We start from the raw sequence: 16,012 nt of genomic DNA on the forward strand, positions 1-16,012 counted from the left end.
TACGATGTTTATTTATTTTCTTTTTTATACACTTATGTCGTGTGTTCCAGATAATCTAGACAAATCTGCTGACGACAAAGACATTTACGGACATGTTTGCTGTGTTTAATGTAGATAGAGAGACACGCACCAGTCTCTCGTAAGACCCGCGGCTGTCCGTCACTCAATCACGTGACCTCCAGTCACATGACCACTGTGTACAAACTTTCACCTCCGCGTGTGAAGTGTAGTCTCGGCATGTCGGTAACGGTGTTTCTACTATGTTTGGCCTTCGTGGCCGTTTCAGCGAAGTTCGCGATCCCTCCACACGAGGAGGTGGCCAGAATGGCGCGGTTTGTCGTTAATAAGTGTGAGTGGGCCTCGATGGCCACGATCTCCACCCATGAGCCGGTGAAGGGACAGCCGTTCTCCAACGTGTTCTCCATCAGCGACGGGCCGGCGGGCAACGGGACAGGGACGCCGTACATGTACCTGACGCACCTGGAGGTCTCGGTGCAGGACTTGCAGGTAACGACACACAGCGACGTGGTATCAAAGGCACAGAGCTGGACCATAACACACGATGGCACTGCATTAGACGCAATAAAAAGATCCCATACAGCTTCTAGAAATGAAATGTTTGATGTGGCATAAAGTCAGACTGTTCACTGTAGCGTAAGCCTGAGGTGTAGAAAGTAAGCCAAAGGAAACGAAAGTAAGAATCCTCAAGAATAAAAGCCTACGATTTGATTAGAAAGGTGTACGAAAAGTAAATTGGCTGTTGTAACTATCACAAAGAACTGTTTTTATGTGGACCGCTAGCCACATGTCAGAGTTGTATGTTGACACAAAATATACAGTGCACACAGTATGGTGTACGAAGCTGTGCCCTTATCGTGAGTCAGCTCAAGGCGGTGACCGTGACTCAGCGGATTTTCAGCGCTCAGTCAGAGACCGTTTGAACTTTATTAGACTACGATACCAGAGCAGCTGGTACTTGAACTTTGGCTGGTACGACTTAAAACTTCTTAAACTTAGGTTCTTAAAATGTTTATAAAAATAATTAGTGAATTAATTGATGAGCTAGTGTATTTTGTAATGTTATTAATAAGGTAATATTCCATTACCATAAAAGTTATTTAAGAAAATGTGATTATTAATGTGGTTAATTAAAGCCTGGTATAAAGTTTAAGCTTTCCCTGCTCCTGTCGTATATAAGACATCTTTCACAAATGGCCAACTCGCGGTCTGGTTGTTCCATTTGTCGTGCTTACGAACATCCTCTATGCGTCTGTAATGCGGCCTATGGCGAGCACAGAAGTGGCTTGTTACAACAAATTCATTGAGATATAGTCGAGGAACAACCAGAGTGCATGACCGTGAGAAGCAGTCTAAGCATAATGACGGAAAATAAGATGCTCAAATGTGAATTTAATGGATTTAAAACTGTATTATTAGTTGTTCAGTAGTGCAGCCTCAACAGTGAAAATAGCAGGCAGAATCGAGCAATTCTCATGATATTTCAGACTTTGAGGAGGACCATGGGACTTGGGCTATTTGGCACTGGACTACTGGAGAGCTAATAGGCTGTTTAATGACTCCTGTGTCTAATTGAGACTGTCCTTTATAGACTTTCAAACGGTGTTCTTGTGCAGTAGGCTACAACAAGTGTGTACCGTTTTCCACAGGTGAATTCCCAGGCCTCCATGTCCGTGTCCCTGGCACAGACCCGGTTCTGTAAGCATCATGGCTATGACCCACAGAGCCCCCTGTGTGCACACATCATCCTCTCCGGCTCAGTGCAGGAGGTAAGAAAACTTATGATGCAGTTTCGAAACCAGCTTGACTCAAAAACATCTCTTAAAATGCTGCTCTGTTCTCAGAGGTTCCAAAAATCGACATAGTTTTACAAAAACAGCCAATACTAATGCACACAAGTATTTTGGATAACACTTTCCTTTTTTTTCTTTGAAATAAATTTTTAATATTTGTATTTTTTTTTATTACAGGTTAGAACACTGGTGCATTTTAGCAGACATTGCATTTGTTGCTTGTGCAGAAAGTAACTTTGTAAACATGTCAAGTACATCTATGTAGAGGAAGGCTGTAAATTGTACAGCATTGTGGGGAAACCACACATGAATACCAGCATGTCTACTTTTATCGCAGTATTTTTTTAAAACTGTGGCTTCTCTTACATACTGTAATGACAGGAAATCCTCAAAGATGATCGATGCTGAAGGTGTCTTTGAAATCTAGACGGGTTGTGCGTTTGTCACCCACCAGAATGACGTCTGTGCTGTGTTCAGGTGAACGGGACAGAGGCAGACGGGGCAAGGAAGGCCCTCTTCAGCCGGCACCCAGAGATGATCGACTGGCCGGTGGACCACAACTGGTTCTTTGCCAAGTTGAACATCACCCAGGTTTGGGTGCTGGACTACTTTGGCGGTGTGAAGATGGTGTCCCCTGAGGCCTATTATAAGGCCACTCCATATAAGAAGCACTATTGTAAGTGAATTTCTGTCATCGAAGGGATTTGTTGACCTCTTGGACACCCCAGTTGCAAACTGAAACTGTTTAAGTGTCTGGTGGCAGGGTAACCCTGATTGTATACATACAGTGTGAAGGGTTAGTCACTACGAAGTCTTTATTTACATCATTCACTTATTTATATACTGATCAGTGAAGTATGTTATTGAGCTAATATTGCGAAAGAACTGATGTATGCTGAATTTGTGATAACATGCAGAATATTTCACCTAAATGCCACTCATGTCCCTATTGCACTACTTCATAAATGTTCCACTGCATGCTTGTGCCTATGGCTGCTTGATATCATTTAATTATTTACATTTTACATGTAAAATATACTTTATATAAAAATTATATATTTATTTTATATATATATATATATTGTAATGTTGAAATGTTTGTTTGCTATTGTGTGTCTACGTGTTAAACCCAATGTCATCGTTGTCTTTTTTTTTTTTTTTTTTTTTTAAACTAGGACTCGTCACTCTACCATCCTGATAAGGAGTCTCCAAGAGATTAGTGGGACTTCTCAGAAGGGGCCCCACTTAGGGGCACAGTGATTGGCTACAAGTGTGGGTTTTTTTTCAGTTTGAGTAATTTATTTGCTTTTTTGCGTGTGACTGAAGACTTTGTGAAATGTGTAAGCAAATGGTATATTTCTTCATGCTTTCTATGCATATAGATTTTTAAACAACAGAATTTAAATGCAGTTCCCACTTTAACAAGAATTAGATAAACAGTGGGTACGGAAAGTATTCAGACCCCTTTACATGTTTCATTTTGTTAGCCATTTACTAAAATCAAAAATTCATTTTATTTCTCATTAAATTTACACTCAGCACCCCATCTTGAAAGAAAAACAGAATTTTTAAAAGTTTTCTAAATTTATTAAAAAAAGAAAAAGAAAAACAATCACATGGTATTCAGACCCTTTGCTCAGTATTTAGTAGAAGCACCCTTTGAGCTAGTACAGCCATGACTCTTCTTGGGAATAATGCAACAAGTTTTACACACCTGGATTAGGGGATCCTCTGCCATTATTTCTTTCAGATCCTCTCCAGTTCCGTCAGGCTGGATGGTGAATGTTGGTGGACAGCCATTTTCAGGTCTTTCCAGAGATGCTCAACTGGGTTCAGGTCAGGGCTCTGGCTGGGCCAGTCAAGAATGATCAGAGTTACTCCTTTGTTATTTTAACTGTGTGCTTGGGGTCATTGTCTTGTTGCAAGGTGAACCGCCGGTCCATTTTGAGGTCCAGGGCACTCTAGAAGATGTTTTTTGCCAGGATATTTCTGTACTTAGCCGCATTCATCTTTCCTTCAGTTGCAACCAGTTGTTCTATCCCTGCAGGTGAAAAACTCCACCATTGCACGATGCTACCACCACCATGTTTCACTGTTGGGATTATATTGGGCAGGTGGTGAGCAGTGCATGGTTTTCTCCACACATACCGCTTAGAATTAACACAAAAAACTTCAATCTTTGTCTCATCAGACCAGAGAATCTTATTTCTCGTAGTCCGAGACTCCATCAGTTTTTTGGCAAACTCTATTCAGGCTTTCATACGTCACTGAGGATAAGCTTCCGTCAGGCCACTCTGCCATAAAGCCCATACTGGTGGAGGGATGCACTTGACTTTGTGGAACTTCCTCCCATCTCCCTAATGCATCTCTTGAGCTCAGCCACAGTGATCTTTGGGTTCTTCTTTACCTCTCTCACCAAGGCTCTTCTCCCACGATTGCTCAGTTTGGCTGGACGGTCAGGTCTAGGAAGAGTTCTGGTCATCCCAAACTCCTTCCATTTATAGATCATGGAGGTCATTGTGCTCTTAGAAACATTGAGTGCTGCAGGAATTATTTTGCAACCTTGGCCAGATCTGCGTCTTCCCACAGATTCTGTCTCTAATATAATTCTGTCTGGGAGCTTCTTGGGCAGGTCCTTGGACCTCATGATTCTTGTTTGCTCTGACATGCATTGTGAGCTTATATAAACAGGTGTGTGAGCTGTGAGGTCTTGGACAGGTGTGTGCTTTTCCTAATCAAATCCAATCAGTTTTATTAAACACAGCTGGACTCCATTGAAGGAGTAGAACTATCTCAAGGAGGATCAGAAGAAATGGACAGCATGAGATAAATATGAGTGTCACAGCAAAGGGTCTGAATATTTATGATTATGTGATGTTTCAGTTTTTCTTTTTTAATAAATTTGCAAAAATTTCTGTAATTTTTTCTGTCAATATGGGGTTACATTAATAAGAAATGAAAAACTTTTGATTTTAGCAAATGGCTGCAATGAAATAGAGTGAAAAATGTAAAGGGGTCTGAATACTTTCCGTACCTAATGTATATTTTATAGCATATAGGGCTAACATTGTTTGTTTTAGTCCTAATATAAATGTTCTACTGGATAAGATCTGTAATCAATTTTTGCATTTTGCAGAAATTATCCTTTTTCTAGCTAAGCATTACATCAGGCCTCATAGTTTTATAAATCCATCAAGGTCTGTTTCATTCAATGGCTGGTTTTCCTACAGATTTCCACTTGTATTTTTTTTAAGTGTAAAAAAATATAAAATAAATAAAATGCTGGTCTGTGACAGCAGATGCAATGAAATAAAGTTTCAACTGATTCCAATAAGCCATGCAGTCATGCTCTTTTGTTTACATGTACTCCATGCCTTTAGTCAGCAAGGAGAAGCCATTTTGTTGGTGGTGCTGAGTAAAAGTTCACTGCTTTAAGTTGCTACTGTGTTTCATAGTGCCGAATTTTCAATGAAAGAGAAGTAAGCTCATTTAACTCTACAAAAGGAAGAAGATTAAAGGTGTGAATGCTGCACAGGGTCACCCCAGGGCTGGTTTGCTCTTCACATGACCCTTGTTACCCACAATGTTAGCACCCGACCTAGTCCTGCCCTCTGGTCCCATCTCACAACAGCACAGGAGGGTCTCAGAAAACGGGTCACGAAGCTTCAGGCCGCCATGTTGCATGGGGGAGGGGTGACTCATCTGCATTACCAGGTGGAGCTCAGAGGAGCCACTTCCTGTCACCAGACAGAGTTGTTCAGAGCTTCAAAGAAGCTGTCGCATCGCTGAAGCTTACCACACAAGTGCGCACAGACACACTTCACCATTGCCTCCCTGCACCTGAGCGCCTAAACGTTTCCTCTGGGGGCTAGCCCTGCTCGTGCCAAAAACAACAGGGAAACTGTTGTGGATATATCGGACAAGGAAACATGGGGCATCAGAAGGCCTGGGTGTTAGTGCTGCTTATCTCTCAGGTTCCTCTGGTCGTGGCAGGTAAGACTTGGCTTTTTGTGTTTGCACTTGTCCCCAGTAAAGAGAGAGAAAACTGTTGCTGTCTCTGAAAAGAGAGTTGCTGTCTCTGGTTTTACATATTAGTATTACAGTATCACATTTATTATTACATTTCCTCAGTGCATGAGGTTTTATTAAAAACTGGTACGTAGAGTCTAGTTTATTGGGCTCAGGAACATGGAGCGTATGTAGAAGGATTTGGCTCCACTCAAGGCAGCCATCTTTGATGAAATTCAGCTGGTGTCTGCTGAGCTTTGAAACAAAGAACCTTTTTTTTTTAACAAACTAAAATGAAATTCAAGAAAATGGACAAATGTCCTTTTTCAAGTCAATAATTGACACCTTCACCTGGGAACACCATCATGTTTAAATCTTTGCATGTTTAAAGTTTTGCAAGTGCGAGCGTTAGACCCTTGCTAAAAGGTTAGTGAGGGCCTTGACTCTTTCTGACGTCTAAACGAATATGTCTCGTGTTTGTGAATTGATCTGAACTTGTGGTTTATTTTCTGGGGCATCTTGAAATGTATTTTCTTTCTTTTCCTCCTACAACTTATTTAGGATTTTGCAGTCTAAATAGGCAAATGCATTCAAAACAAATCTATTATACCCTCAACGAAACACTATGATGGACTTGTTGCGAAGGGGATTGTAACGATTACTTTGTAATCGAAACTCCAACTGTTTCAAATTGTAAAAAATCTTTGTAATGTTTTTTTTTAATTTTTTTTACAAGTCATCTTCTGAATGTAAACAAACAGATAAATGTAGATTAACAATGCAATTTTTAGAATCTGCAAAAAGTAATACAATTTCTGTAAGTAACAATAATTGTGCTGAATGAAGTTTTAAAAACTGATAAATGGTTTTGAATAGATAATTTAATGAATGTTGACCATGTTTTACATGCACCCCCCCCCCCCCCACACACACACACACACACACAAATAAGACCCATTGGTTCATTTAGCATTTGATTCAAACGGGTCCTTAGGAGTTGCACAAAATGTGCACACACACTGTCAAACCTGCATTTTCTCATTGTCTTTCTTAAAAGTACTGGTAATACTCATGAAACATTACATTAATGTTTAACATTATTCACTCAATTTCTAAAATGGATATGTGAAAGTATCGCTTATTATGAGTTATGTTGCCAAATTGCCAAAATGCAAAATTATCTCCCTGAAAATGCACAACTCCCCATTCCGAGTCAAACTTATTTGTTTATGTGGAGAAGAACACTGAGAGAGATTTACAAGGATTTCAGAGGACTGAGATGTGTTTACACTGAGAGAACGGAGATGTGTTTACACTGAGAGGACGGAGATGTGTTTACACTGAGAGAACGGAGATGTGTTTACACTGAGAGAACGGAGATGTGTTTACACTGAGAGGACGGAGAGGAGTTTACACTGAGAGAACGGAGATGTGTTTACACTGAGAGAACGGAGATGTGTTTACACTGAGAGAACGGAGATGTGTTTACACTGAGAGAACGGAGATGTGTTTACACTGAGAGGACGGAGAGGAGTTTACACTGAGAGGACTGAGAGGTGTTTACACTGAGAGGACTGAGAGGTGTTTACACTGAGAGGACTGAGAGGTGTTTACGCTGAGAGGACTGAGAGGTGTTTACGCTGAGAGGATTGAGATGTGTTTACACTGAGAGGACTGAGAGGTGTTTACACTGAGAGGTGTTTATACTGTGAGGACCGAGAGGTTTGAGAGGTGTTTGCACTGAGATGACTGAGAAGTGTTTACACGTGCCGTTGGCTGCTTTAAGATACCTCTCACTTCCAGAGAACACACACACAAACACACAAAAATTATTAGAAACATATTGAATGTCTTATACACATGCTAAATGTCCTTTCTCCTTTGTCATGTCCCCTTTGTCAATACCGCAGCCGCGCAAACATATATGTGTGTGTATGCGTACTTTATTCTTGGGAGCACGTATTGAATCTTTTGACTGGCTGTTCAGGATTGATTTAATATAAAATAATCAAAGTAAAATTACAAAGAGAAATTTCTAACGATCCCAGTTTAGCCAAATGTGTCCCGCTAGCATCATTAGAAGTGTAAGATTTGGAGTCTTTAGTGACAGACAAATGATGGTCACTAAAGACACAAATCATCTGTCCCTCTCTGCTCCTACCCTGCTGGGTTTGTACTGCTTCGCACTGCTGTGTCCAGTAGCCCTGCAAAAACAGCAGAATGTACTGAGATATGTGGAGAGAAGGCCTGCTATGTGGTGCTGTTTCCAACTGATGTGAGACCAGTCTCTAGATTTCTCATAAGTGGTTTAGGTTAGGCTTCGGCTAAATGAATCTGGTCCTGGATTAGCCTTAAGGCTTAAGACATTTGCTGCCCTTACCCACAGAGGAACTCTGTGTAGGAGGGCACTTTCCGTCTGTAACCATGAATATAACAATTCTCTGAGCTGGCGTTACTACTCATCTTAACAGAACTGGTAAATCTCACATATGGTAATCATGTTTTTACAAGGGTTTCAAAAGGTGTGCTCCTGTCAGATTTACCACTGTTTCAGAGAATGCTTGAAACTATTACCCATTTCCAGGCAATGTTTATTTTCATTCAACACACACACACACACACACACACACACACACACACACACACAAATTATATGCGTAATGCTTTGGTGGTACTTTTTATCTTCCAACAGTTTTCCGATAATACATTTTTGCTTGCAGATACTTTTGGTAGATGATTGAATCTCGTAAAAGCTCGATGAATCAATGGAAATGAGGGTTTGCCATCTGAAACATCTAGTTCTCAATGAAAAAAAAACCCAAATGAAATAGACGTTTTCCTGACCTATGATCAATTTAATTTGTAGCAATAACATTAAAACTGACGTTCATGTATTCATGAATTATGGGATACCCAAGCCAATGGTAAAAAACATGTCATGTAGTATAATCACAAAGACAGAAAAGTGGACGAAAGCGTCTTTGGCTCTTTTCTCTATCGCATCAGAAAAGGGGTTTTAAGAAACTCAAAGGAAATATGTATGTAGCACAATGGTGATGTGAACATGACTGAGCCATATCAATTAGATCCATATAATTCTTCAATATCAATTTAATATTAATTCTTCAGTAATTAAAACAAAATTCCAAATAGAATGGAGGTCGCTCTTAAGATGCCCTATTAGAGATTAAGATGCCTATAGAACGCCCTATTAGTGATTATATATCAGGGGTGCCCACAAATTTTCAAGTTGCGAGCTACTTATAAGATGACCAAGTCAGAAAGATCTACTTGCCCCGAGTGTAATTTGTTGACGGGGGGGTTAACGTAAATTGTTGACGGGGGGGGACGACGACGACGAACGAACGTTAATTGTTACCGGGGCGGTGTATATATATACAACCGTCAGAGCAGATGGACGATATCCTGTCATTCATCCACTACTTTTTAATGTCATGCGACCGGTCGATCGCGATCGACGTAATGAGCACCCCTGAGAGATATATATATATATATATATATATATATATATATATATATATATATATATATATTCTGCCTATCATTTCAACTGCTGTTTCTGTTCTTGTTTTTGTACTCGTAGATCATTATATTCGTAGTGTCAGTGGAATGTTAGAGACACTTGCATAATTTCCATCATGTGCTAATCCTCCCTGCCAATTATACCACAACACAGTTTTTCTATTAATATATTTCTAAGCCTCTGATGTTTAGGAAAATGCCATTTTTGATCTGTGGGGGTTGCAATGTCAGTTTACAGGCAATGACATCATTTAATTTTCATTTTCAACAAAACGCCCTCAGCACATGTTGAAATTTTAGCAGAACGATGATCAGAGGCTCAGGGTCACAAGGAGACAAGCAAAGTCGCTTGTTGCTCATCACTTTTCAGTGAATTCTTGATTCTGGTTATTTTTCACAAATATTTGGGTTTTAAAGATCAAAAGCGCACTGTTCTAGTACATAAAGGAACATTTTACATTTTGCAAAGGCATTTTAATATAAATAACATACAAAATCCAGCAACAAACTGGAACAATAATCTAAATATGGCTAAAATATGCAAAAGTAATGGTCTAAATACGCAAAACATTAACATAACTAATTACATGCATGACAACAACTATATTTTTTCATAATTGTCTTTGTACGTGTGGTAAAATGCAGATAAAGAAGACGAACTTGAACGGGAAGCCACCGGACTTCCTGTGTCTGACTGAAGACCCATCTCAAGTAGCCCCACCAAATGTGAACGTTCACATAAAATGACATTACGGTGGTTTCCTCATGCACGCGCCCCTCGAGCTCATCAGCATCTCCGACAGAGAGAAGGATCTTCTCTGAACCCTGAGCCAGATAGTCAGCCTAATAGCACTTCCTTTGAAAGCTTGTTTTCCAAAAGGTGTTATTGTGTTACTTACTGCAGTAGGTTATGCTGATCTGACCAAAGTAATAAAATCATTAAAAATATTATTGTGACGCAGTACAAGCATCTGGTGGGTCACGCGACAGAAGCGTGTTCTAGTATGTTCTAGGATCCTGCTGTCGTGTTTTTGACCAGGATTAATCAGAACTTGGATTGATGTTCTTTATTTTTAGGTGTGGGAAAATAACTGAAACTCTTAAATGGAAGTGCTGATACTTGAAATGTGACCAGTTAAAGTTCCAGTCAAGAGAAAATGCAATATTGTAAGGCTGACATATAAACTTTCAATTTCCTATTAAACAATCATTGTAATAAGCCATTAAGGTCCTACGAGTAACCCACAAAATCTATTTTTTTACAGTATTTTCAGTAGAACTCCTAACAATATTCCCTCAGGTGTCATTCAGTACTGTATGCTGCTTCCTGTCTTCACGCTTCAGTTTAAACAAGTGTAAATGTACATGTTTAATTCTTAATGCTGCTTGTAAGAAGGTAAGCTAACCACACCTGTAGACCATTGTGGTGGGTTGAAAGGGAAACAAAGTCTTGACCACAACCTAGAGCCATCACAAGTAAAGCAATGCAAAAGAGCACTTTAGCCAAGAGTGCACATAGAGGTAATGATGCTGTGAGGTTGTCAATGGCTTTACATGTAATGATCATAGGAAGATCTTTTAAATGTGTGTTTAAACAATGAAACTAAGACACGGGCGGTAACCTGCATTATGGGGACCCAACTATACATGTCAAACATGGTTGGGCTGCGCTGATCTTCTATCAGGCATCACGGTGAGAGAGCTTATCAGTTCAGTGTAACATGGCCAGACTTATCGCAGAAGGGATCAGCTCTTCATGGAAAAAAAAACTTCAAGAGGAAACCACAGAGACACCAGTGGCACCATCTTCATCGATGGGGGTCAGAGGAGTGGATGCGGTCGCTTGCGTAGACACATTAACAGGGAAACACGAATAGAGAAAACTGAATGTTTAGAGTCCCCACTCTAATATATAACACTCGGTCCAGTTCAGAGTCCTCACTCTAATATATAACACTCGGTCCAGTTCAGAGTCCTCACTCTAATATATAACACTCGGTCCAGTTCAGAGTCCTCACTCTAATATATAACACTCGGTCCAGTTCAGAGTCCTCACTCTAATATATAACACTCGGTCCAGTTCAGAGTCCTCACTCTAATATATAACACTCGGTCCAGTTCAGAGACCCACTCTAATATATAACACTCGGTCCAGTTCAGAGTCCCCACTCTAATATATAACACTCGGTCCAGTTCAGAGTCCTCACTCTAATATATAACACTCGGTCCAGTTCAGAGACCCACTCTAATATATAACACTCGGTCAAGTTCAGAGTCCTCACTCTAATATATAACACTCGGTCCAGTTCAGAGACCCACTCTAATATATAACACTCGGTCCAGTTCAGAGACCCACTCTAATATATAACACTCAGTCCAGTTCAGAGTACCTACTCTAATATATGAAACTCAGTCCAGTTCAGAGTATTCATTAGAATAGGGACAAGATATTTGAGGGGATTTTGGGGGGGGGGGCAAATGTTGCAACTGGAACCCACTAGCTTATAATTTCTTGTGACCATTACTTTTTGGTTAAACCATTTAATGTAGTGTTAGACCTATTTATAAGATGTGATATCCAGAAATACCATTAGTATTGTACAACTTATATTGAGGGATTTGGATTCTTGTCATGCAGCTTGAAATCTCAAATGCAAACCTGAAAAAGAAAATAGTCAACTTGGATAACTAAATGTGCACTGGAATAATTACTGTATCTAATATTTACATCTTACCTATCCATCTTCTTGGTAATTAAACTGTATCGCAACTGTATCACATACATTCTGCTTTATGTGCATTTCTGCAGTCAAAGAATAAATACATAATTAACATTTATATACAATTGGAATGTAGGAATCTTACAAACAATACACAAAATAATTAGAAAATAAATTAACAAATAAACACAGGTTACCACTATTGCCAGTGACACATCTATGGAAAGAAAACTATATTTACAAAGAAAGCTACACAAGTTATCATCTTAATAACTAAAGATTTTAATCTGCGGATGAGCAGTTAGTCACACCTTTTGAAGACCCTTTTTTACCTTGCCTGGTGTGACAGTGCTTGACAGTGCTATCATTTCAGAAATCGGTCTACATGTGAGCGTAGGTGTATGTTGTAAATATGTCCCACATGAGCCTTCCTCCTCCTTCCTACCCTGTCTGTCTGTTTCTCAAAGACACACACACACAGTCAGTTAAACCAGCTTACCTCGGAGAGAGTTGCAGCTGAGAAAACCACTGAACTAGAAACTGTGTGTCTCACCAACCACAAAGGGTTGGTGGATCTCACACACCAAATACTTAGTTTGCACCTTGCCTGTGTGCGTGTCAGGTTGTGTCACATTTCATGCGTGTAACGTGTACACAGGAATGGGTTCAACTCTGCTCGGTGTATGTTTGAAAGCTCCTATACACTCTTGTAATTGAAATAAGGAGTAAAGAAAAGAAGTAGTCTTGTTTAATTTCAAGGATCAATATTTTAAGTGTTTGCCTCAGATCAAAAGGTAAACAAAACAAAATGTTTCTAATGACGTACTTTTTCATACAGTAATACATTTAACCCTGAACCACAGACTCGCATTCCTGAATTCTGGAGAACTCATTTGTAGTTTACAGTCATAATCTCTAGTTTGTTGTATATAATACTCACACAGCAAAAACAGTACAATTAGGAATTTAGGAATATATCGTTTTTGTTAATGCAATTGGGGAAAAAAACGATTTATGACCTGTGCAATTGCTTTTCACACAGATGCAAGTTTACTCTATGACCCGAAGTTCTGCTACGTCCTAGACGTGTTCCTGTTAGTGTACGGGATCATAATCACTGCCCTGTTTCTACGGGAGAAAGTAAGTCTCTTCTTCCATGACTGATACAATATTTGTTAAAAATATATACATCTTACAAACTGTTTTCTACCATTTTCAAATATTCATCAATATTAAGTTTTCATTTCATTTTACAGTTTCACAGAGTTTAAAAGCAATAGTGGATGAAGACACTAAAACACACATTAGCCTCTTTGTTTTCTTCTTATGTCAGTGAGACTGGCTAAAGAAAACACATTTAGTTTACATTTACAAAATCTGTATACATTAATAGATCTATAGATTATATAGGTTTGCATTTGACTTAATCAACACCTTAATTATTTGTGGATAAGCCTTTATTTTTAAAAACATCAAGATGAATAAGTCTAGACATAATTAGTCTAGTTACAGTAGCTAAACTAGATTCATATAGAATAAACAAATTGCCTACAACTGTATCATTTTGTCTTTTTAACCAGTTTGCTAAGCCAAAATCTAAACCTCGGGAAGATTCTGACTATCAGGTAAGCCTTTCCAGTACTCCCATACATCAGTATTCATCACAAGCCATTAATCGTGTGTAATCTATTTCATTGACATTTTAAAGGTACTAAAGGAGCCAAACCAAGCCCCCTACGATAGACTGAGACAGAGGGATCCTGAAGTTGGACGTCCCCATGGGGTGAGTGGCCTGAAGTGACTCTTCAATGAACGGAAGGTTGTCCCAAATGCAGTGTCAGTGTGCTATAAATGATGCACGTAACAGTCAAACTGAATTTTAGTACCAATTACTAACTTAAGAATCAAACTGTTGATATTCACTGTTTGTCTGTGTTAATACAGCGTCGCAGACCGCAGGAGGACACATATACGGTAAAGACCCCGTCATCAGAACACCATTACCGTAACCTTTTCAAATTGTGAGAGAGTTGCGAAACAATATGTGAGGGGGGAGGAAACAAAAAAAACCAAGAGCTCCTTATTACTACATGTGCACCACATTTTGCTCAAGTTTAACTGAAAATCATATTAAAGTCCTTATTAATGCATTAAGGTTTTCATTTACAGCCTCTGCAGAAAAAGACCGAGGACACATACAGGGAGATCCAAGTTAAAAAGGATGTAAGTTTGATTCAAATATTTTATGAACATTACTTGATTTGAATTCTTTAATGCTCACTATAATAGAATGACTGTGGAATTGTTGAATTAAGAGGCTCGGGATTTCAAATGCAATGACAGGGTTTGGGGGTTTGGGCTAACTGCCATATTATTCCTCTCCACAGCGTCGACAGGACCAAGTGTACCAGGTCAGCAAATGCCACATTCTTAGTCTCACACTTTTATTTACACTTGAACAGAAAAAACTACATTTCCAACAAGATGTCTTATTAATGAATATTAATCGTTATTTTAATTTCTGCCCCAGGGTCTGAGTTCTGCCTCTAAGGACACATACGATTCTCTGCACATGCAACCGCTGCCCCCACGTCGTTAACACGTTAAGTAGTGTGTTCATTTGTAACAAATTCAATCATGCAGTCCAACTCGACACCTTTCACTGTTGAATAATGCTCTTATTTATCTGTACAAAAACAATTATCAAACCCATAATTAATCTGCCCAGTTGTTGTGAGCCAATTTAACACTTTGGGTAAACGGTGTTCTATGGACAACCAATCTCCTACAGGAAACGCAGCATCGAAGAAATCAACACCAGAATGTTTAAACCATCCCCTCAATTAATTTACATTCTTATTTTCTAAAATAACAAATGTTTTGAACAGAGCGAATTAAATTTTTTAACACTGTAAAAAAAAATATGTTAATCTTGTAAACTGTACTAAAACGTAGAAAGCGTAGAAGAGCACGCATGACTGATATATGCTTGTGTAGAATGGCTCCTTCCTTCTTACATGTCTGTACAGCTCCTGCAGTATAATGTCGGGGGAGGCGCTGTTCTGGTTTCATGTGGTCTATGGTTTGCCATACAACAACATGCCTAGAAAAACCGACATACGAGCACCAACACAGGAGGGCATGAAAGTTTCCACTTAGCTGCAGTCGTAGTGTGTGCACAGACCAATCAGCTACTGTACAGCGTGTTCAAACCAGGCATGCACTTATTTGGCTTTTGCGGAGTTTTTTGTTTAGTTTTTTTTTTTTAATGTAATGCTGATATACTGAGAATGTGTGTAGATTTGATATATTCACAATGTTGTATAAACAAACTATTCCTCTGTGGCTTTGGTGTAGTGTTAGTGTCTGCAGGTATTGTACCTTTTATAGCCAAAGACAACATTTTGATAACACATTGAAAATGTTTTAATGATATATACAACTACATCTTTCATATTATAACAATGACTACACAAAAGACATTAAAAAACAGCAGACTACAGTATTAATATCAGATGACCCAGTTGGTTAAAATACATTTTATCCACTTCACCTTGGAAAATCTGTTTTCTGAACAAATCTCTTGGACAGCTGTGAAGAAATCCTTTGGTAGCATTCCTCTACCATAAAGCTGAACACTATACACGTTCTGTAGTGACAAAGCAAACCCTTCAAACTGAGAAGGGTTAGATCTGAAAAATAACGACGGCCATTACAGAAGATACACATTACAAAACCTGCACGCAGAAATACCTTGATCTTACACCGACCACTGTTGTATAGAAAACCATGCATTTGGAAAAGCAAACTTTTAGTACATTAAAAAGTCATGTTAAGTGACAGAGCAACTGTGAGTTACAAAATAAAAAAATATCGGAATTTAGAAGCAAAAGAGAAGACACAAAAAAAGAGGAAAGGATCTTTGGTACT

The 16,012-nt window shown here is 39.1% G+C and overlaps 2 protein-coding genes across 2 annotated transcripts; both read left to right on the forward strand.

The window, feature by feature from the left end:
- Positions 1 to 173: 173 nt before the first annotated feature.
- On the forward strand, positions 174 to 5,145 carry creg1 (cellular repressor of E1A-stimulated genes 1). The gene is made up of 4 exons (XM_076983199.1): positions 174 to 507; positions 1,668 to 1,787; positions 2,289 to 2,487; positions 2,987 to 5,145. Coding segments are annotated over exons 1-4 (642 nt in total). The 5' UTR covers positions 174 to 186; the 3' UTR covers positions 2,989 to 5,145.
- A 346-nt stretch (positions 5,146 to 5,491) lies between these two features.
- Positions 5,492 to 15,427, forward strand: cd247 (CD247 molecule). Its single transcript, XM_076983200.1, has 8 exons — positions 5,492 to 5,804; positions 13,125 to 13,222; positions 13,663 to 13,707; positions 13,791 to 13,865; positions 14,027 to 14,056; positions 14,252 to 14,305; positions 14,470 to 14,493; positions 14,613 to 15,427. Exons 1-8 carry the CDS (start codon positions 5,741 to 5,743, stop codon positions 14,679 to 14,681), a joined length of 459 nt encoding a protein of 152 aa, XP_076839315.1. The 5' UTR covers positions 5,492 to 5,740; the 3' UTR covers positions 14,682 to 15,427.
- Positions 15,428 to 16,012: the final 585 nt, after the last annotated feature.

The sequence above is a fragment of the Brachyhypopomus gauderio genome, chromosome 20, assembly GCF_052324685.1.
Source record: "Brachyhypopomus gauderio isolate BG-103 chromosome 20, BGAUD_0.2, whole genome shotgun sequence".
Lineage (NCBI taxonomy): Eukaryota > Metazoa > Chordata > Actinopteri > Gymnotiformes > Hypopomidae > Brachyhypopomus > Brachyhypopomus gauderio.

Bases quoted from the DNA above. Each gene is read 5' to 3' on its own strand.
- creg1 (XM_076983199.1), top strand. From the start codon at position 187: ATGACCACTGTGTACAAACTTTCACCTCCGCGTGTGAAGTGTAGTCTC. The intron at 508-1,667 runs GTAACGACACAC...CGTTTTCCACAG, and splicing joins TCTCGGTGCAGGACTTGCAG to GTGAATTCCCAGGCCTCCAT. The intron at 1,788-2,288 runs GTAAGAAAACTT...TGCTGTGTTCAG, and splicing joins TCTCCGGCTCAGTGCAGGAG to GTGAACGGGACAGAGGCAGA.
- cd247 (XM_076983200.1), top strand. From the start codon at position 5,741: ATGGGGCATCAGAAGGCCTGGGTGTTAGTGCTGCTTATCTCTCAGGTT. The intron at 13,223-13,662 runs GTAAGTCTCTTC...CTTTTTAACCAG, and splicing joins CCCTGTTTCTACGGGAGAAA to TTTGCTAAGCCAAAATCTAA. The intron at 13,866-14,026 runs GTGAGTGGCCTG...GTGTTAATACAG, and splicing joins AAGTTGGACGTCCCCATGGG to CGTCGCAGACCGCAGGAGGA.